The sequence below is a fragment of the Gallus gallus genome, chromosome 5 (genome assembly GCF_016699485.2).
Source record: "Gallus gallus isolate bGalGal1 chromosome 5, bGalGal1.mat.broiler.GRCg7b, whole genome shotgun sequence".
Classification (NCBI taxonomy): domain Eukaryota; kingdom Metazoa; phylum Chordata; class Aves; order Galliformes; family Phasianidae; genus Gallus; species Gallus gallus.
The window spans coordinates 51260290-51282445 of record NC_052536.1 but is presented as its reverse complement, the minus strand read 5'-3'; the positions used below and the strand labels follow the sequence as shown (position 1 = coordinate 51282445).

Here is a 22156-nt window from a genome sequence, read left to right as displayed (position 1 = left end):
AGGCTGTAAAGCTCCATGAAAACAACCCAAGGGGTACAGCACCTCCCTTACGAGGGCAGGGTGAGAGCTAGGGCTGTGCAATCTAAAGGGGGGCTGCAAGAAAGAAGAGGACAGGCTCTATAGTGGGGTCTGTCATGATAGGACAAGAAGAAATGGTTTCAAACTAAAAGAGGGGAGATTTAGACCTAATACAAGGAAGAAGTTGTTTTACAATAAGGGTGGTGAGGCACTGGCACAGGTTGCCCGGAGAGGTGGTGGATGAGACACCCAAGGTATGTCTGGACAGGGCTCTGAGCACCTGATTGAGCTGAAGGTGTCCCCTGTTCGCTGCAGGGGATGTTGGACTAAATGGCCTTTAGAGGTCCCTTTCTACTCCACTGATTCTATGATTTTATTGTATGATAACATATCAATACCCAGATATAAAAAAACAATCCGACTGAGTGCCTCTTCCTACCTCCACTCACCGGTTTGAACACTAATGCAAACCCAGCCAACAGAAAGCATGTGGCCTGACATCCCACCTCCTCACCTGGCTATTTCTGCTATCTCTGCTGTCTGTGCCATGAAGTTGTAGGGGTCGGGATGGTCGTCAAAGTCTTCGTCGTCATCTGTCTCTCTGCCGTTGTGTTTCTGCTTGCCCAGCCCAGAGCCACGTATCCTCGGCGTCTGTGTGGCTGTTGAAGTATGGGAGCGTTTGTGTTTAGGGGAGCTGTGATTTGAGCCATATTCTTCCTCCGAAGTAGAAGTGTAATCTGAACCCTGCGGTCTCCGCCTTGATGCTTATAAAAAATGAATTGGTTTCAGACCAAGGAAAGTGAAGAATCACTACAAAAGGACACAGAGGTAACACAACACTAGCCCAAGAACACAAAGGGAGGAGAGCTTCTGTGCAGTTTTAAGTCAAAAAGCACATTCTCAGAGCTTAATTCAAAGTTGAACGCTTTGATGGCTCCCATCCACTATACAAATTTGGAGGGGGAAATTCGAGTGCAAAAGCAGAATGACTGCTAACAGCTCCAACGCGTTAAATTAGTACCACAGCCTCGGTTCTCCATGCACAGAAGCTCTGTATGTAAGCAGCACATATTTCAGGCTCCTCACAATCCCACGGAAATCATTATCTGAAAGGAGCCCCATTTTCAAGTCTGTGAACACCTTACCAATTATGAGAACAAGCAAAAGAAGGGCGTTTTGGTTTTTTTCGAATGAGGGAGAGATGTGATGTGTGGTTCTATTTGTCCACACCCCACATTGGTCTCCTGCCTCGCCATCCCTGTTAATGACACCCTACAAAAAGCACCCACATGGGCAGGCAGGCAGGACTGGCTCCAAGCCCTGCAGCCAAGCAGAGCACCCACTTGTCCCAGCCAGTTCTGAGAAGATCCAGGGCCTCACTGCACAGCAAACATCGAGGTGCCCAGCAGTGAACTCCGTACTTGAAAATGGAGCTCCCACAGTTCCCCCATCTCACTGCACTCCTGACAGACAGTGCTTCATTCCCTTCTGTCTTTCCCTGGAGAATGAAGACCCACCAGACACAAAGCCAGCCAGGTTATTTAAAATTGCAACACCTGAAAGCTTCACTGTGTTACAGAGATTATCGTAATGCTAAACGTTTGAAAGTGAATGAAGCCAGCATCATTAATCATGCGAACAAAAATAATGAATTTGGCACAGAAGATGGAGATAGAAACTACAGACTGTTACCACACAGAGAAAAAAAAAGTTCCTAGATGTTATCTCAGCTATTTAAAGGCCTTGGCTTGAGATTTAAAATGTTTGTATATACAGAAAAATAAATCAGCTCATATTCCACCAGCAGAAAAGTATTTTATTTAAAAAAAAAAAAATTAAAAAACAAGAATCAAGAGGTCACCCTGTCACTGAACAGGGATTTCAAAAACTAAGGGCCTGGCTTACCAACCTCATACACCAAGGGAAATCAGAATCAAGTCCCTTAGTACCATTCAAATTACCTTGAGCAAACAAACCAAGTCCATAGAGGAGCTGGGGGGACCCATCCTTCTTATCTTTCCAAATTGGCAACTTGGATTATTCTGTCATTATCTGTGCTTTTCACACAGTTACCTTGGACTGCCTGACATCTACTGACATCTCCTGTCCCCACGCCAGATATTTCATTCTGCTCCTCTGTTGGTGAGATTAACTTTCTCCCACTGGGACAGCTGGAAACCATAGTGGGTAGCTAAACGCTTTAAGAAACCCTCGAATCAATCAACCACATCTGCCTCCTCACTCCCAAAGCCTGAAATTTGGTATTTTCAAGGGTTGTTGTGTCATGCTCAAAAACCTCTTGATAGAACAGTGCAACGTTTTGTTTTAGTCCCAGAAATGGGGCTGTGGGCTTTCATTCACAGTGTCTGTAACATTAGTACAGGAACATGCACCACACACCCACTACAGCACTACAAAGCACGAGGACGCCTACTTAGAGCTTGTGCAAGGTCCACAATCCTATCAAGGAATTAGGAGGTTAGTATTTTAAGAGCACCTAATTCAAAGAAAAGATTAGCGTCATCTGCTGCAACTATGCACAAGGTGTTAGGATGCTGCTACAGAGCTCCAGAAATCAAAAACCAATTCATTTAAAAAAAAAAACAAGAACTGGCCAGCTCTTATCGTTTTTCTCCAAATGATTTGAAGTATGTGGTCCAAAGGCAGGGAGATGTGAAGAGTACCTCCTGTTTGGAAAACTTGGACCACGTCATCTTGATTTGAGTTTGTTATTGATTAACACAAAGTCAACAGTAGAAACATTTCAGAAAAGGCAGGAGAGAGACTGTACATACTCTTAGCTTACTCATGTTCTGATTTACATGCATATACAAATATATAGGGAAAAAAAAATCATTAAAATAAATGGAAGCTGGATGTGCTGAAACAATTCAAAACAAGCAGCGAATAACATCTTTAGCATGCAATAAAAATGAGCAGTGCAAGAAGGATGCTTATTTCAAGGGTATGAAAGAAAATGAACAGGACACATCTTGTACTCCGAAGAACCTTCATAAAAACACAGATCTGCTCAAAATAGCATCCCTCTCAGCAGGCTGAAGAAACTCAACCAGTGGGGTTCCTCCTGTCCCTTTAGCCACCCCAGTCATTCCTAAAAACCTGAGCACATCTGCTTCATCATATTGATGGTAGGTCAAGGAGTCTGGGCACAGAGCAGGGCTTATACCAAAAGTGTAAGCAATATCTGGGACAATTACCAATTGCCAATTACCATGCCACAGCTGTCTTTCGCATTGTCCCCTCCCCCCTCTTAATTAAAGGCTCATTTAAATATGACGAATGTTGATATTGTGAGAGTTTGCTCACAATGCTGCTGAGTGCACAGCTAGAGGGCAAGAGAGCCCCCAAACCTCATCCTTGTGGCTACCAACTGTGCATCTTTCTTAACTATGGCAAAGCTGCATGAAAGAACTCAGCAGATGGAATCTCTTGGAGCAATCATAGTGAAGTGTCCCATTCCACATTTGCCTTTACAGGAAGAACACGGTAACAACCTTCAAAACCCAGGGACATTGATCTGTTTTGCTGTTTCAGATGCCTTCAAACCGGCTACCTTGGACATTAACTGTCATCAACAACATTACAAGCATTCTTGGAGCAAATTTCAAATCTTACAAGTCAAAGAAAAGCAGAACTGATTTAGAAAGGCATTAAATTCTATCTTTTTCAACAACAAAAGGCTAATATTCTCCTGCTAGATGGCACCTGGTTGCTGAAGAAATGAAGTCAAGGGGAAAAAAGCCAAACCGCTATTTGCAATATCCTCATAGACAACACCTCATTAACATCTCCCAGGGTATGAGAACTTCTCTGTTGCCTCCAAAGCCCTTTGCCCAGGAAGGGCTGCAAACACCGCACTGTCCAGCCTATAAATCTGAAAGGCAATACAAAAGAAACATGAAGCAGAAGCACTTACTGGAGGAGGGGGAATACTTGACACTGCTTGAGCGGGTCCTACTGAACGGCTGCTTGGCGGAGGCAGCAGCTGCTGTTTTCCTCGCTGCAGCTCGGATCTCCGACACGGTCGCCTTCCGATAGGACTCCACGCTCCGGCCAGAAAACCCCGTCCTCGACTGCGCTGTCTCAGAGTCGCTGGGCACCGTAAATGAGCCTGCCCGTTTCCTCGGCATGGCGAGGATGTCAAGCCGGGACAGCTTTTTTGTCTCTGTGGACTGCTTGGAGCCTGGAGCAGCGGCTTCAGGGTTGGAGGCTGTTTTCTCGGTATCAACACACTCGTTGTCTGAAGCATCTCCCAGCCGGGCACGACGCAGCTTTGAGGCCCTTGTGGGCCGCGGGGTGGATAAGCTGTTGGAACGGGTGAGAACTTGTTGGATCTTCTGCACATTCGCCGTTGTTTTGCTGTGATCCTCCTTGGCAGCCTGAGTAAAAGGCTTCCTTCTGGGAGCGGGCCGGGGCACCGAATGCTCGTGGTCAGACACCACCGCATCAGGGACTGGCAAGTAGGGCAGGCTCGAGCTCCTCTCGTCATCTGTAAAGTCAAGTGACCCCCGAGTCCCAGCACTCCGTTTCATCTGGAAGCGCTTGGTGGCCTCCACGCACCTCGGAGCCTCCGGCACGTTGGCCTTCCGCTTCTCTGTCAGCCTGTCCCGCGCACTGGGCTGCCCACACTGGTCCTGGATGGATGGTGAGGAGGAAGATTTCTCCTTCTGCAAGCTCGCCACCGCTTTGCGTTTCGGGGCGCTCGCAGGGACGTTTTTGCCGCTCACCAAACTGACTGTGCTGGCTGTGTCCACGTCTGAGTCACCGGACAAGGAGTCCTCCAGCTGACCAGCAGCTTCCGAGGGCTCCAGCTTTTGGCTTTGACCAAGAAGTTTGGCTTCCAGCACCGCCAAGGCAGTTTCAGTGTCCTTAAGGAGAAGATGAGTGTCCTGACCAAAGTCCATACGGGTTGACCGAACAGCCTCTAAATCTTTAAGCAGAGGGTGACTTGAAATATGTGGAAGCTTGTTTTGAGGAACAGCACTGCTTGATTTATCTTTGGTAAAACTTTCCTGCCTAACAAAAGATATTTCCTTTCCTGCCATGCTTTCCTGATCTGGAGGACTCTGATGAACGGATATAACCATTTTTCCTGCTGCGTTAATGTAAGCGCTGACATCTTTGCCCAAGGGCTTTCCAGGAACAGGCGTGCCAGTAGACTTGAAGGAAAATTCCTGATCCTTTCCATCTTTGTCAGTTCGAGCATGGGCCACGCTCAGAGAGAGCTTGGAGGGAATCCCCACATCGCTGCTGTCATCACCAATGTAGAATGAAGTAGAAACGGTCTCACTCACAGCTCTCACATTTGCAACCCGGGGGACTCCTGGCTGCCGGCTCTCTGATTTTGTGTCTTCCCCCATCTGTTCTAGCATTTTATTGTTCTCTTTATACTTTTTGCCTTTTTCTGAGCTGAAGCCATCATCAGACCTGCTGGCATCGCTGAGGCTATCTGGATCTAAGTCTTCCTGAATGAAGAGGCGGCTGCTGTGATCGCTGTAGGTTTCCACACAGTGATCCTTCACGATGGTTCTCTTCGTAACCTCGGAATAGGACTCCTGGCAGACCAGAACTGTGGGTGTGGGGCTTTCTGATTTATCGCTCGGTGGAAGCTGGGGAAGAAGACGCCTTGTTCTCAAGGGCACAGCATTTTCGGGTTCCCCAGATTTTGGGGCTACACCACTTTCTGAAGGGAGTTAAATGGACACAAGTCAACTGCTGTACAACATGGGCTTTTTTTTTCTTTAATTTAGAGTTTGATCCTGCAAAGTGCAAGTCTACAAAAGCACTCACAAGTTATGCTCAGAACTAAGGCTGTACAAAATGAACACCAATAGGGCTAGGCTTCTGCTCAGTCCCTGCAGGTTTATCAATAAAAAATACTCCAGGTAAAGGTATACTTAACTCCTTTGCTGGATCAGACTGCTCAACACCTTCCCTCTCAGTCTGAAATCTTACCTAGATATTTTCCCATCATCTACCTCTCAGCAGAGCCACAAATGTTTAGAGACCATCCTACAAGTGTGCTGGCACTGATCGACCACGAGATCAGGCCACAGAAAGGACACAAAATACTATCAGCTAAAACGCTGCAGTAGTGTTTTAAGTGTCATTTCACACAGTGCAGCCCATAAGGCTAAATAGATGGTGTTTCTCATATGATCATATCTCACAGCAAAGTCTCAGGAGAAAGATGCTAATAATGAAGAAACTCTGGATAAGAGCTCACTGCTCCAGCATGAAAGAACTTGACAGAAAGAGGACTCTTATTTTTCTTATGCTGGTCAGGACTTCCTATCTTATCCTGCTTTTAAATACCTGGATAACTGGTTAGATGGCTATGGTAATATTGCAAACGCTTTGGGAGTCAGGTTCTCACATGGGGTGAAAATAGTGACAGTAACCTCCAAAACAAGGGCCCTTCTAAACTCTACTCAGTCTGTCTCTAGCTGTTGATGACATAAAGGTAACAACAAATATTTCCAACAACAACAAAAAAGAAAGGTGAAAGCACTTACAGAAGCCAACAAAGCTCTGTTCTCATTTTCTCACACATCAACAGGACCTGGGGGTTGATAGGCTGTCTTCCTAGCTGCAATGGGAACCTGACCTCCTCCCATTTGCCTTCCTCTTGCCCTTCTGAGTTTTCTATGCTTATCTCCACATTTCAAACCTGCCACTTGACAAACACCAGAAAAACCTAAAATTCTCAGCATAGCCAGACATGGGAGAAACACACCCAAAAAGGTACAAGTCAGCAATTATGCTCCAGGACAACCTGCAAAGGGCTTTTTTTCTGGCATCATAAGGCAGTCTAAAGAATTACCCACAGCTAGTTAACACCCAAGGCCCTTACAACCTTTCTGTTTCCCATGTGCCTTTTAGCCATGCCAAATATAACACCTAAGAACTTCTTGGATGACTCTGAAATGCAAACCAGAAGCACTTTCTATCTTCAGTCCACGGGGAACAATTCACTCTGTCCTTCCCACCCTCAAATACATAACATAAAACAGAAAATAAACCGCAGCCAGACACAGAGAAGCCCATAATTCCTGTTTTCCTTATCATCCTGATTTAGACTCAGCCACCTCCAAAATATAACATTAGGATGAGACTTACCTGCAGCTCCATCAGCTTGTCCTGAGACAGATCCAGAGTCAGAGTAGCTGTCAGCAAGACTGGCCCACCGTGACACCCACTTCTGACTTCCTTGAGATGCTGCAGACATCTACAACAAGGTGGGGATGTGGCATCAGAAAGACGGTCTGCAAAACACAGCCACGCAATCTCTCCTCTCATACGCACATCACCCAGTCTGCTCAAAATGGAAACCAACTCATGCATCACCTTTGCATCCATCCAGAAAATTGATATTCACCAAACCACCAGATCCACCTGGACTGCCCGTACCTGCATGTCAGCCTGAGACCCACTCACAGCTTTTGAGGCAAATGCCTGGAGCAAGGGTGACTTCTGACAAGTGCCGTTTTCACTGACTAAATGCTGATGAGAACCAGAGTCGTCTTTTTCACCTTTTATTACTGGTCTAAAAGCTGACGATATTCTGGAAAATTCGGGTGACTCAAGAACACCAAAAACCTGAAAAGATGTTTGCGTAGGAAAGATTAAAAACAGATAATAAAGAAATCTTACCCGCAAATTCCAATCCACGAAGCGTTACTCACACACAAACCATGATCCCAAAAGGCCAGAAACACCTGCCAATCCCTCCATACAAATTGAGAAAACTACTTTCTTCTCTACTCTGCAGCTTTAAATACATTTATTCATAGAATCCCACTCACGCCCACATTTTCTCTCATCCTCATTATTTTGGTGCACTGCGTTTAGCAGTAGTACAGCTTTCACTGATGGAGCCCCTTTTCAGCCCTGAGAAACTTAGGATGAGGGTTAGGAAAGCTATTTACCATCTAATTCATGGAGAATCAGAAAAAAAGCCTGGAAAGCTCTATCTCCGGGGTCTTTCATAGACTGTAGCAGAGATTGGGGTGAGAAAAAGTAGCCTTACACAGCCACGAAGGGACCCAGGAATGAATGTATTGCCAAGACAGGTAGTTAAGCTAGGTGGTCAGACTCTCTCTGGAGATAAACAGGCTTTCCTACGTGGGCAAACAAGATCTATGCCTCAGAAAGGCTTGTTTCTCTCTTCTGACCACAGATTCAGAGGAAGATGCCACCACTGAGGGTACCAGGCAGGGCTAGCTTAAAATTCTCCACTCTCACTTCTGTTTAAAAAATAAAAAAAGTGCATGTGTGTGGGTCACCCCAGAATCCCAGCAAATCCAAATCCCGACCATCTTTCTTACTGGACAGAAATACAGAGGTCTGGCTTGAGTTATTTCCAAAACAGCAGATCTACACCACACTAAGTCTATGGAAGTCATGAGCAGAGTTTGGCCAGCTCGCCTGCCCAAGGAACAAGCCTGCCAAGCTACTACCCAGAAATAATTCTATTTTTGTGGTATTTTCTTTGTATTTCCTTTTCATAGCAATTAACCATCATGTCAGGACTAGAGCCTTCCTGTGGCTGAAATAACCTGCCCCAAAAACTTTCAATCACATTTCAAATAAGACATAAGGAAGAAACATAACAAACAAATGAGGGAAGCCAGATCTAGGCTCACAGAACACTATACAAAGCTCTAAACCCAGGTTCAAGGCTCCCTTTAAACCTCTCTCCATCCTTCTGCCCACGCTTCACTAACTCTTCACAGCAACTTGCCAGTTTTGTTTTCATAATAGACCGCAGATGAAAGTTAAATCTGAAGCCAAACTTCGGCTTGCCCTGGGGTTGCTTGGTTGGGTGGGTTTTATTAAGCCTCACCCTCATTTATTTTTTGTAAAGCTATCATTCACCTTGCACAATCTAAACAAGTATAGATTCATGTAGGATTGCCTCTGCCCTAGACCACACCCTTTGCTACCTCAACTAGCTGCCACTTGCCCTGCCAGCAAGCACCACTTTCCTAACGAAGCCACACTAAATACAGAATCACCTACCACCAAGGCTTGTGAATGATGAAGACAATCAGCCTGTGGCCTGCCTTTCCTCTGGCCTACAAGTTGCAGAGGCAGCAATGGGCTGCAGCTCCTGTGCTCGTAACAGTGGGTAAGAGATGATACAAGGCCAAGAAAGAGGCTTGTGAGAGTCCTCGAGAGCAGAGCTACTCCCAGCCAAGCACTCAGCAGGATCAGTCTGATCTCAATACTGCTGGTGCCTTTCCCTCTAAACATATGGCAAGCACACTTGCAGTTTAGCATTCAAATCTCATTTTGGAAGCAAGACAGCTCTTTGCTAATGGCTTACTTCGCTTTCTTGTATCTGGTGGGTTTTCGTCTCTCTTTTTTTTTTTTTAAATAAATACTAGCCTCACAGTTTGTTGACACCAATCCTTAACACATGTCAGCCAAGATCACTTCCCACCCTTTTATAAAGCCCCTCTGCACCCAAGCAATACAGGGAGCAGCCCTTCCTGGCAACTACTAATAAAGCTGGACCCATCAGCAAAAGCTTCAGAAGCCCAAGCCTTCAGCCCTCAGCTCACAAACCAAGCACAGAACAGCAACATTTACCTGATCTATCATTTTTCGTGCTTCCTCCACCTCTTTATCCTGTGACTCTGTCTCAATGGTGTACGTGCCAGTCTCGCTCACACTGTCTTCCTCGTCATTCCTCCTGCCCTGGGCAGCCTTCAGCTCTGGAGATGGAGCAGAGGCAGGCTCTGGCTCTGAAGATATGACCACACATGGGGCTGCTGGCACAGGTTGAGGTGCTGGTTTCTCAGAGCTTGCCTTCCCAGACTGAGCTGTCTCCCTCAAGTACTCAGCCATAAAATCCTGAGCCATTTTAGACTTCCTCCCAACGCTCCCATAGGCCCTGCCTGATGCTCTGGAGGCAGAGGAGGATGAAGAGCTGATTCGCTCCTCTGTCTTCTCTCTCTTAAAGGAGCTAGCTCTTTGGGTCCCAGAGGAGCTGTTGGTGGCTTTGCCCCCTTGTGTCCCAACATGGGACGGTGGCACTGTGCTGCCCTGCTTCTCTGTTGGCACTGCATTCTTGCGTTTCTCAACCTTGGTCTTGAGCCCAGGGTCGGTGTCGCTCTGAGAGGAGTGAGCACTGTGTGTGAAGGACTGTGAGCGCTTCTTCCTCGGCGTGTCCTCAAAGAACTCGATGACAAACGCCTGCTTGTTGTGCAGCATCTCGTGGGGATCGCGCCTCATCTGGCGCTGCAGCTTGGCTTGCTCCGTCACCCGCTCACCACCCGTCGTCAGCTCCTTCTCTGCCTTGGGTGCCACGGGGTCTTCCGAGTCGCTCTGCGTCCCGTCCTCGTGCCGATTGCCTGGGAACAAGTTGTGCGTATTTGACTTTCATGCTCTCAGACTCTGTGACCCTGTCATTACCTTCCGATTTCAGTCAAAAGGATAGAAATCCTACAGGAATAAACAACTCCAAAAGACACCTACTATGCTACAGGCATTGTATTCCTTCAGAGGAAAAAAAAAGAGAGAGAGAAGAGAGAAGGGTGCTGTCTCCCAATCAACTTTTCACTGGTTGGCTATCAAACTGTTGCAAAATACTGCAAGAAATCATTGTAACAACAAGGGATTTTGATTTTGTAAAGCAGATTATTTGAGAAGCTTAATGTGTTGTTTCTTTTCTTTTTGCCATTTAAATAAAAGCAATGATGTTATTTTACGATTCTGCCCGTTACTGCAGAACAAAATGAGGTGATCTTGAACTCTTATGTTACAGAGCAGAAATCTCTACAGAATCAGGGAATAAACCCTGTGCACTGCATCCCACAGAACCAAAGACCAATGATGACAAAGCCACCAGGTCAGCGTGTTGAGTGCATGCACCTCCGAGCACCCGCATTACCCCTCTCTACAGGAGGAATAAAACAATAGCTAATGGAAAAGGAAGCATGCAGCATTCATTTTTCCTAAGACTTAAGGATCACACCATGACACCCCAGAAGTCACACCATCCAATCACCAGCCACGCAAATGTTAAATCGTTCTAAGCTTAAAGTAAGCTTATATTTCTTTTTATATATGTTACTGACCAGCATCTTTACAACCTTCCCTTTGTATCAGGGGCACTCTGCACCTCAGCACCTTAGTTCAGGACCCTCCGAGAGTTAGTTAAAACAAAACTAAACTAAAAAAAAAAAAGACCAAACACAAACCTTTTTTTGGAGAAGGAAACGGGTGTGAAGGCACACAACTTGATTCAGTCAACGACCGGGAACCTGTCATCGGGAGAATGGGGAAAGAGGTCTCTGCGCTCTTGACTGTAAGATGCAGCAAGATATACTGGCTAAAATACCACGTGTTTGAAAGGAAAACTGCTCAAACCTACTTTGCAAGTTCTCCAGGCACAGGATGAAGACCATTTATTGTCTCAAGCTAACTGTGAAAGATTAGAATTTAATACAAGAACCATTCAACCCAGGAGTCAGTCCTCTGAGGAGTTTCCTAACACCTTCCTGAAGAAAACCAGCAGACTTTGCATTGTGCCTTGAGGGTTGATAAGCTTTGCCTTTGGAAGGGAAAGCTCCTAAATTAAAGGGTCTTGGCTAACACCCTGCTGAATGCAAAACTGTGAGGATGCAAGTAAAAACACCTCGTGTCTACAGACCCCCCAGCAGAACACCACGCACATCCCCTCAAACCTGAACTCCCTACTCTCAGTACTAGGCATTACATACATCACATTGAAAATAAATAGAACAAATGTTACTAAAGAACCCCAACCAGGGGCTGTCTCTGATTCTGAAGACACAAACCTTGTAGGCAGCCAGCTGTAGCCTCCAAGACATCTTCAAAATTAGCTCCACAAGAAGAACGTGCTACACAACTATCACAGATAAATGACAGGCTGTCCTCTGCCAAAGCAGAGGTACATAAACTCCTGAGGCCACCAACTCTGTATTTTTTAATCAAATGTCCAAATAGTTGATTTTTTGAAACGCAAATTATGCATTAAATTACCTCAGCTTCTTTCCATGCTTTATGGACTGTAAAGTGCAGCCAGCCTGGTACCCTCTTGTGCATTGCTCAGGATAATCCTAAGAGCTGCCTAACTCTCTAGTTTCTCCCAAGAGAGAAAGCAGAGCGACAGAAGCACATTTGAACCCCTGACAGACTATGTCCTTCAGCAAGTCAACAAACAAAACCCATACTTTCTATCAAACAGTCAAGACAACACTGAAACCTCAGACAGGCCACCTCAATATTGTCCTAGATTAGAAAACAGTGATGGCGAAACAGTGCAATTCCCATGTCATGCCAAATCACATCTGGATACTTGAGACCTTCTTAACCATATGAGCTTCTAAAAAAATGTACACCAGAGCAGTAAGTTGGAAGCATAATAGATAAAGCTCTTCATATTGAAAGGGAGCATTTTTCCAACACTGACTGAACAAATATTCCTTTGAGGGAAAATGTGACTGTTCTCTTTTAAATGACCTCAAGCACAGGTAGGTCTGGTAACTTTCAATACGACTTCAACAGTCTGCAGATTGTAGTAACGCACTTGGTAAGGCTGGAAAAGCTGAATACAAAGGCAGGAGAATGCAGCAAACCATGGTCTTTTCTTCACTGTTCTGTGCACAACCCAAGGGAGGTATCCAAGCAAACTCAGATCTTGACAAATACATTCACAATCACCTGAGAAAACTGCAAGTCCCATGAGCTGCACTAAGAACTGGGTTCAAACCTACTGTGAAAATCTCCAAAGAATTCCTCATAGTACTACAGTTAACAGGACCTAGGTTCACAAAACTTGGCATTTTTGAACACAGTAGGGTTTCAGAGAAGTTCTAGTTTAAGAGAAGAAACCTTCTTTCACAAACACAGTTTCCTCCACTGGTGATCACGCATATCTCAGGTCTATTACCAATCTCTACGTCAAGACCTCTGGTCATACGACCAAGTGGTTCTGGTAACTGCATGATAATTGCAGGATAAATCACACTCAGAATCTTCAGCTAAAAAGAAAAGTCAGTCTTTCAGGTAGGAGAAGTCAGGAGAAGGAAACTGACTAACACCCATGTTCGCTAGCCTGCCTGACCACGTGGAAATGACTACGAACACTTAAAAACAAAATCATTTTCTCAATCACTGCTACTGCCAAGATGGGGATATACAAGTGGAGGAACCAGATTAGAGTCCCCAGGCCAGCATCACACATTACTTCAGGACTGGGTGAAGAGCCTACTAGCTAGTTTCAAAACCATTAAGAGTCATTAAAGAAATATTCTTCATTGTTCATAGTTGGTGCAGAGATAAAGTGCAATACTCCTCAACAGGCAGAGGATTTACTCCCTTTAGTATGTTGCATTTGCACAGTCAACAGAGAACACTGTCCACATAACCAGACATTCACTCACCTTTAAGTGTCCTCACATGAACTGGCAGGTCACTCTTGGTGCTGTACACATCTTCCCCTGGAGACTGCCGTCTAATCAAGCTCGGGTCATTCTGGACAAGCCAGTCAGCCACCTTGCTCTCTGCTGACATCACTTCAGTGTGAGCTGGTTCCTTACTATAAGGTCTTCTCTGCCTAAGCGAAAATTTAGTTACGTGATCTTTAATCTTTATTTTACCAGGGGTTCCATCATCAAATTCAATGGTGAAAGAGGCATGGCTTTGCACAACTGGGGCTACTATGGCATCAATATCCTTTGTTGGGATCTCGTGGACCTGTGTTTCTGGAGATTTTGATGGCTGCTGAAATTCTTTAGTTGGGATCTCAAAGTAACTTGGCTCCCTCCGGAAGGCAAACACAGACTGTTCTTGGGAATCTCTATAGGTAGAAATATTACCATTCAGTTCCTCATCATGTTGGGTCATCTCTTTTGATCTTTCTACAAAAGGAAAGAAGAAAATTAAATTAAACATTATCTGAAGTATCTAAATAAACTAAAGAAAAAATACCAGTTCTCTTTTGTACTCTGGCCTCTTCGCTGAAATGGGTGATTTCCAAAGACCAATATTTCTCATATTCACTTTACCCTTACTCCCATTGTTCTCCAACAAGTGCGTGCATACACACATGTACATTTTGGCACAATCTTTGTGGCTGGTGGCACTTTAAGATTTTTGCATGCCTTTCTACATACTGAATTACTCCACAATTGTTTTTAACTTTCATTTACTGTAGTGGAAACATTTTAATGTTCCCTTATCCTGGTTTCATTGGCAGCAATCTACACATAGCAATGTGCAAATATAACAAGTACAAAAAAGTGGTAACTAAAGCCTGAAAGCAGGATGACTTCATACAAGACAGATAAGAAATATGCAGAAATTTTGTCATCTTCCACCCCCATTCTTTTCCCCCCAAAATTACCTTCATTACCTGAGTAATGCTCTTCTTGCCTTCTGTCCTCCTTGTTGTTTGCATCATCCTCCCCCCACCAGGAGGGCTGCCCATAAAGAGGGGTGCGATAACTATTGGTCTCTAGGAAGAAGATAAATAGATATTCTCTGTGTCAAAGTAAGAGATTCACAGAATTCAACCACATGCCAAAAGAGGAAAAATAACAGGATCAGATGAGACGGTGTACCTGTTACACTGCAGTTATTACAACAGCAAATTATACATAAAATAATGAGCGTTCAGGCTTTTTTCCTTTCCTTTTTTACTTTCAGCCAGAAGAGGCTGACTCCACCTCCCTTTACTCTTTAATATCTGTGTTTCCCAAATACTGGCTTTTCTCCCTCTCCAGACTCATTATTCATAGGAAGTGGAAGGTTTTCAGCAGGACAGACTACAAAATGCCAACCACAAACTTATTTGCAATTCAGGTGAAAAAAAATCAGACCTTTATCCTGTAACTGGGAGGACTTTAGCTATGCCCTTTTTTGCTCCACCACAGACTGGGATGCTGTCAGGCCAGAGACTTTTTCCAGCTATTCACTCCTCCCACTCTAAATGACACACATCCCACAACAGGAAATTCTTGAAGAGTTACAAATTTAGGGAAAACAGTAAAACCATCTCCTTACACATATATAAAGCAGAAGTAAACTCTTGCTCTCAAAAGCATAAAGTAAGTCAAGTGGATTGCACAGTCACTGCAGGACAGAGATTTTTTCTCACGAAGATATTTCTTTCAGAGGAGCCAGACTTCAATCACTGTCTCTACTCAACCAGCACTCACTGAAGATCAGCACTTTGTTGCACCAACAGGTACCGGAAAGAACTGATTCACCTCTTCTTCCTTTGTCTACCACGAAACACTGTAGTCTGGCACTGCCTTAGGCTGCTCCCGTTTATGTTTCAAGTAAAAAAAAGAATACAGCTCAATTTACCCGTGGTAATAGTCATTGTTATTTATAATAGTTTAAGAGAGGCAAATGAAGTAGCTTTTATTCTTTCACCTAGAGGTGATAGAGGTGCAAGTACAGGCTGAGGACTGAGGTTTACACCCCAGTTTTGCTCACTGCTTGTGCCTCTCTCCATCAGCATACACACTGTTACTGAACATGTCAAAGCCCAGCTACCAGCCCAAGCCACAGTTGGGCTCCTACCACCAGCTGCTGCTCAGCTCGTGGCTTTATAATCACATTCTGCCCGTGCCAAGCAGCCCTCACACAACCCTGCCACTCTGCATTCCCTGCTTTAATACGGCCAGCACAGACAGCAGTTGGTGGCATAAAGGAAATGAGGGGAGGGGGAATTAAGAGTCAAAGCAAAAAAGAAGCCCGATTTTATATTGCTGTTTGTAAAGCAACCCAGACCCAACGGCCACTGCCTAAGGTTTTTTCTCCTAGGGCAGTTCCAGAAATGCATAAGCTTATACATTATCAGACCACAGGCAAAAGTTTTGCTGTACAGATCCAGCCCACAGGACCATATCAGGAGATTTTCATATTTCAAAACTAAACGCACTGCTTCCCTTCACACCGAGGATCAAAAGAGTTGAAGTATTACTCTCCGTTCTGCCCAGAATGTGCAGAAGATAAACTGTGCTCCCATTATGTAGGCAGCCCTTGAAAGTTCAAAGGAGGAAGCATTTCTCACCATTAATAAATTGGAACTGCCAAGCAATGTGTGTCATAGCTGAAAATGGGTAAACTACTCCAGGAAGAGGGGAAAAAAGCAACCAACCAATTCAGAAACCTGTCAACGAGGAGAGGAACCCAAAGGCAGGTTTGGGCTCTGCTAGGCTGAGACCTGTCCTGCAAGCTGGCAGAGAGCTCTCAGCCACTCTTCAGACTCATGGAGCAGACCCACATCCCACACCCACATGGGATGTGATGTGCACACTGCTTTCAGACACAAATTTCAATGGATGATCACCATCTCCATCAAGGGCTTAACCCCCAAGAAACATAGGACACTCGTCTCAGATTTGAAAGATCAAATCTGACCAGCTCAATACTGATTTCTTTCCAGTTGCTGGTGGAATTGCTTAGTTTTCACAGGGGCAGAAGCTAAGACAGCCCACATCTATACTCCAGGACAAACCTTCCCAGTTGCTGCTCTTTACATCTGTGTCCCACCTGCCTGCAGGACACAGGAGTTACTACTGGCTTTTGCTGCAGGGGAGAAGGCAGCTAGGAAATTAGGTCAACCCTGGTCAGACTCTTCTGCTGAGGGGGAATTTGGGAATTGCATGTAAAGCAAAAAAGAAGGATTTAAAAATAATAGTAATAATTTACAGAGTAACGAGCCAGTTCTTCTACCTTCTCAAATTTCCCCCACTAGCCTAAAAAGCTCTAATAAGTGCTTGGAAATTCCCCAAATTCCCTCTCTGACAAAAGCCAGCACAAGGCCAAACCCAGCATGCTTGCGGTTGGGCAGAGCACAGAGGGTTCCAGCAGGGCAGGAGCCACTGAGAACACACCCTGCACACACTGCACTATGAAGGCCGTGACATGAGGCTCCCAAGCCCCACCAGCAACAGTCTGTAGCAGTGCACATTCAGTGCAACCCATCATACCAGTTGTTGTCCCTTCCTCCCCTCTCCCAGCCACAACAAACTGGAACTTCATTTTGAAGCATGCAAAAAGCACAGATAGGAAACCAGGGAGTCAGTATCTTGCTATTGGAGGACAGTTTCAATATTTTAAGAGCAATTAATGCTTCCACTGAGCCTTCATGTTAATGTGCATTTTGATTAACATCATTAAATGATGCAGACACCCCCTTTCTCAACTTCTGCTGTAGGTGGTGACATTCTGAGCCAGAAGGAAATATCCACAACTCCAGAAGAGCTCCACGAATTTGCTGCCCTGTTCATGTCAGAAACCACAGCCCCTTCTTATCCTCCAGCAGAAGTGCCCTCATGCCCTCCTCCTGCTCCAACACCATGGAGCTGTACAGAAGGGGCAGAAGGCACAGGAGGGCAGCTGAACAGATGGCAGTGACAGGCGTAGGCCAGGTAGTAGCCACATATGCAGTGGTGCTGCCCACTGCCAGCTGGGATGCATTTTGGGTAGCAGCCTCAACCTGGACCAGCAGCACCCAGAGCAGCACATCTGCCTGTGTCCTGAGCCACACGTCCTGCTACATGGCCTCAGCCTGCCCGATGGATCTTGGTGTGAGCTGGGAGCTCTTAGATGCACAGAGGCTCAGGGCTTGTTCGAGTCAGCAGCAAAGCAAGGAAGGCCAATGAGAACTAACAGTCATGTTAATGATATCAGACTTCCTCCAATTGATGGCAGCTCGTTACCACCTCCTCTCGATTCTGTGCCAGGCTGGCCAGATGGTGCCAATTCATTCAGACATATTTCTTGGCTCATCAATTCAGGCAGACAGCCTGAAAACCATCCTTTTAGATAACTGAATTGAGGTCAGCATGAGCGTTCAGCCAGACACACACACAGAGCTACGGGTGACAGTGTAATACAAGGAAAGCACTGACATGCACACGTTCTGCTCCTGGATTTCAGTCTTAGGAGCAGCCACTCAGAGGAAAAATGAAGGCAGTGCTAGTACAAAACAAGGGATGCCCACGTGTTTAACAAGTCTAAACTAATAGAGAACTATTGATCATCTGAAGAGGCACCACAGTGACAGAGAATGAGTTGCTTCAATGCAAAGGATGTACTTAGAGAGAAGTGAATCAGAGAACAACTCAAGGGCAGGACCAAAAACACAGTCCTGGTGATGAAAGGGAAAGCAGAAAGTCTGCATTAATGCTGCTCTCCATCAACAAATGGGCAGAAGAGCTTTCACGATGAGCACAGCTCCTACAGCAGTGGCTCTGATGGCCTTCGAAAGCAGCTGCCAGGCTGGGACAGGAGTGAGGGCTGAGCTCTGCCTGGGTCCATGCAAAGCTTCAAACAGTCTCTAGAGAGGCACAGACAGCAACAGCAAATTTCTTTGCTGACAGAAGCACACACAGCTTTGAAGCTGTCTGCAGCAAGTCAGAACGCCAGCATGAGAAATCCAGCTTGCTTTATGTCAAGGCGTTTTTGATTCATTATTAATGAGGTAAACGTCCATCTTTGGAAGATGCAGAGTGGGCTTCTTAAGGCAAGGGCCTTGGGGAGAAAAAAGGAGGAAAAAAAAAATGATGATCTAGCTTTAAAACATTTTAAAAACTAAATTTCTGACACCTGCTATGTTTAAATTCTGTATTTTTTTTCCCCTCCACTTCAGAATACAGAATTTAAGCATAGCAGGAACAGACACAAAACAACTCCTTGGCTCTTCACTGCTTATTTTGTATGTGCAGCAAACCTAAATCCTGGACTTTTGTACCTATTGTGAGTGCACACAAATCCTGGAGGCTTTCAAATCAGGCTGATAATCATTAATTTATTTGTAACAATTACACGATGAAGCCTTCAGCATGCTGCAGGTACCACCAAACTAGCACAGATGAAAAGCAGATACACCACTGCTCTTCTACATTAAAGGCCAGGGTGAAGCTGTGTGCCTTAGTAGCTATTACCATGATCTCATGGGGAAGGCAGCCAAGGACCATGGAAACACTCCACAACCCGGCACAACTCCCACTGCTCCCTGCAGACCTCAGCATCTACACAGACAGGATTGGCAAAGCAGCCACTAATCCAGCAAGGAAGACTTTCACAGATCCCAGGAGAAGCTCAAGTCCTGCTCCTGCAGCTGGCAATGCCCATCTCAGCCGGAAGCTGCGGGCAGCCTCCATGCCTGGAAACTCAGGCCTGCAGCAGTTACTCAGAAGTTAGTCATCAGCCTCAGTGTTATCTAGTGCCATCAGCCCGTGAGGGCTTAAAAAATTACAGTAAGTTCAGATCAGCCTGTAGTGACAGCAGAAGACCACAAAGTAGCTTATCTCATCCCCCACCTCGGCTCAGGTAGCAACAGATGGGGAATGCAACAGTGTTAGGTACAGCTGAAGGCTCTACCTGGCCTCCTCATCACCTCGGGCTTTAAGCACCAGAGCTGATGGCTATTTTTAGTATTAAATAGGAATGCACCCACGGTTCAGCTAACTCATAGCAAAACCCAACCACAGGCCCTATCAAGCTCCTTGCCTTAAAAACATCTCGCAAAGACTGATGGTTTCCTGATTACAGGCAACACACACCGAGGAGCCACATGCTCAACAGCATAAAGAATAAATGGCTGAGCTGTTTCCAATTCCCTCTGCTGGATCTCTTTATCCTCACCCCCTCACCTCCTCCCATTTCTAAGCAGCTCTAATTGTTCACATTGTTTTGTTAAACCTCTTCCCTGAAAGCCTGCATTGCCTCTGCCTCTTTTCCAGCCAGGCCCTGGGAAGCGATCCTTCTAAAGCCTTTTGTCACCCCAGACCTTTCTTTAATTAGTCAATGCAAATTCCTAAATACCTACGGGCTTAGCAAAACAGCTCTCTCCCCAAAGCCTCTTTCTGCTGCCATAAGCAAGCCCTCTCCCCATAAGAACACTACGTTCCTCTTTCCACTAATCATTTTACTCGCAGCCACTCCTCCAAGCACCACAGAAAAGCTGTGCAAGTGTGCAGCAGTAGACAAGGTGAATTAGTCACACTGCAGATGAAAAAGGAACTCAATGATCATTCTGCTCACGTGACAGAGATGCTCATGGGAGAGCAAGGCACTGATTTAATGCTCAGCCTCCTTCCCCCGCTTCACAGGCTTCAGTCCAACCAGTAAAATAATGCCAACAAAACATCCTGAATTCCCCCACCTTTCAGCAGGTTGGCAGCACCAGACTTCTCACATCTGCCCATCAGCCCCACTGCATGTGGCATCCTTCATCACTAGCCCTCAGAAAGCGCTCACAGCTTTTTTTTGGCCTTGGACCTACACTCACTACCAGTGACAAATACGCAATACATACCCATGAGCCACATGATGAGAAATGGGTCACCCTAATGAAGTGTCACTCCATGTCCTGACTTTGAAGATTTTCCAAAATATCAACCACTTATGCTATGTAGCTTAAAACCAGCCAGTGTGTATTTTGGAAGATGGCAAGAATAAAAATGAGAATATTCGTGCAACTGAGCAGCAGCAAACATGAACTGGTTCTACCTGGACCTCACAGTCCAATTACAGGCAACACCTTCCAGAACACAGTGTCCTTCACAGCACTGCTGGAGAGCTCTCCACCAGTGAGGTTCACCTCCATTCACCCTGCAGTGTCACAGCTAATCACCGACTTCATCCCTTTCAGCCCTATGATTATGAGGCGAAGACACAAATGCTCCATCATGGGGGGAGGGCGACCCACAAACACATCTCAATCAACACACAAAGGTTTTGCAATGTAAGAATAACAGTCAAACACACAGGTGTGTGCATTTCCCTGCACAGCTGGAGGGAACAAAAACACAGGCAAATATACAAGAGAGAAATATTACTCTGTTTTAGTATATTATGTCAGCTTAGAGGGATTTTCAACCAAGACAATACATAGAAGATTAAGGTCAGCCAACCCACTCCAATTAGGTATCAAAAAAGACCTTAATGGATTTACCCAAAGTTGTACGCATTTCTAGAAAGCTGTTGTACCTATGAATAGACCACCTCTCCAAGATCCTGTCTCACTCATCTTTGCCCATCACCTTACCCCTCCTACCCCTTCCTCAAACAGATCCATTTTGCACATGGACAGCTCCCAGTCACTCTGCCATTCTGGTAAGCAAGACTCCACTCTGCCAGTCATTAGTCATCAGGATGCTTTAGAGCCATAGTTCTTCTTCTTTTCATGTATCATCAAGCTCTAGAAAGCCACCAACTGACAACTGAGCCAGACAGGGAGAAGACATACTAGGACAGTACATAAAGGAGGTAGGAAGCTCAGGAGCAGGGAAAAAACTGCTGGGGATGTCTTGGCCCACCATGGGAGGGAACAGGGAGACGCAGGTATGAAAAGGGGTCTCCAAAGGAAGGTAGCAGCGAGTAGAGAAATGTGCAACAGAAGAAATTTTTCCAATGGACACAATGCAGCCAGGTAACAATGAACATAAGCAAACATCTCCCAGGTTCAGCAGCCCGTTCCTATTTCACATAACAAGGTATTAGGAAATACAGTAATTTAAGACTATACAAGACTCTTTGCAACAAGTCCGTTGCTGCCACTTTGCTTGCCTGCCAGTACCACGCTGCAGCAGCCATGCATCTTCCACTCTGAGTCACCATCTCCGTTCAAACACCAGCTCATGATTAAGAAAATAAAAATAGACCAGACAGGTGCCAAAGAACTCACCAAACCTGCTCAGCCCACAGGCTCTCCAGCATTCACAGTGACAAGACATGTGTGAACCACCACACCAATTATTTTTTTTTCTCCTAAAACTGAGAATGTGAAATACTTAGAGGTTTAGAAAGATGATCTTTAGTACCAGCTTCTACACCATGTAACTCACACCACACTTGATTCTGACCCACTGCAGTGATCAAGCAGCACTTTGACTATTGTGAATCTTGACTAACTGGTTCCTGAGCAAATACCTGTAATTGGCTTCCTCTCTCCTTTCTCCAGCTTTGCTTGTGGGGACTCAGTGTAGACACTGTGCTCCATGGGCTGCTCCACCCTCTTCGTCGCCGTGCCTTTGAAATTCATCTGAAGCTGGCTGGTGTACTTCTCGTGCTGCAGAGACATAAGGACAGCTACAGAGTGCCCATGCAATCTGCATGGCAG

At 45.5% G+C, this 22156-nt stretch overlaps 1 protein-coding gene across 8 annotated transcripts in view; it reads right to left on the bottom strand.

Annotated features, from left to right (window-relative positions):
- CEP170B (centrosomal protein 170B) overlaps positions 1-22156 on the bottom strand; it is a 55326-nt gene that overhangs the window by 13596 nt on the left and 19574 nt on the right. For 2 of the 8 annotated variants that reach the window (XM_046941948.1, XM_015287858.4), the window contains exons 7-15: positions 21967-22105; positions 14417-14527; positions 13455-13931; positions 11247-11351; positions 9634-10397; positions 7450-7638; positions 7159-7267; positions 3956-5722; positions 533-782 (exon numbers count right to left, since the gene is read on the bottom strand). In XM_046941948.1, the coding sequence (XP_046797904.1) occupies positions 533-782; positions 3956-5722; positions 7159-7267; positions 7450-7638; positions 9634-10397; positions 11247-11351; positions 13455-13931; positions 14417-14527; positions 21967-22105 (3911 nt within the window). Of the gene's footprint in view, positions 1-532; positions 783-3955; positions 5723-7158; positions 7268-7449; positions 7639-9633; positions 10398-11246; positions 11352-13454; positions 13932-14416; positions 14528-21721; positions 22106-22156 lie in introns of those variants that run through there. The other 6 variants (XM_015287864.4, XM_015287869.4, XM_015287859.4 and 3 more) reach the window with 5 other exon arrangements.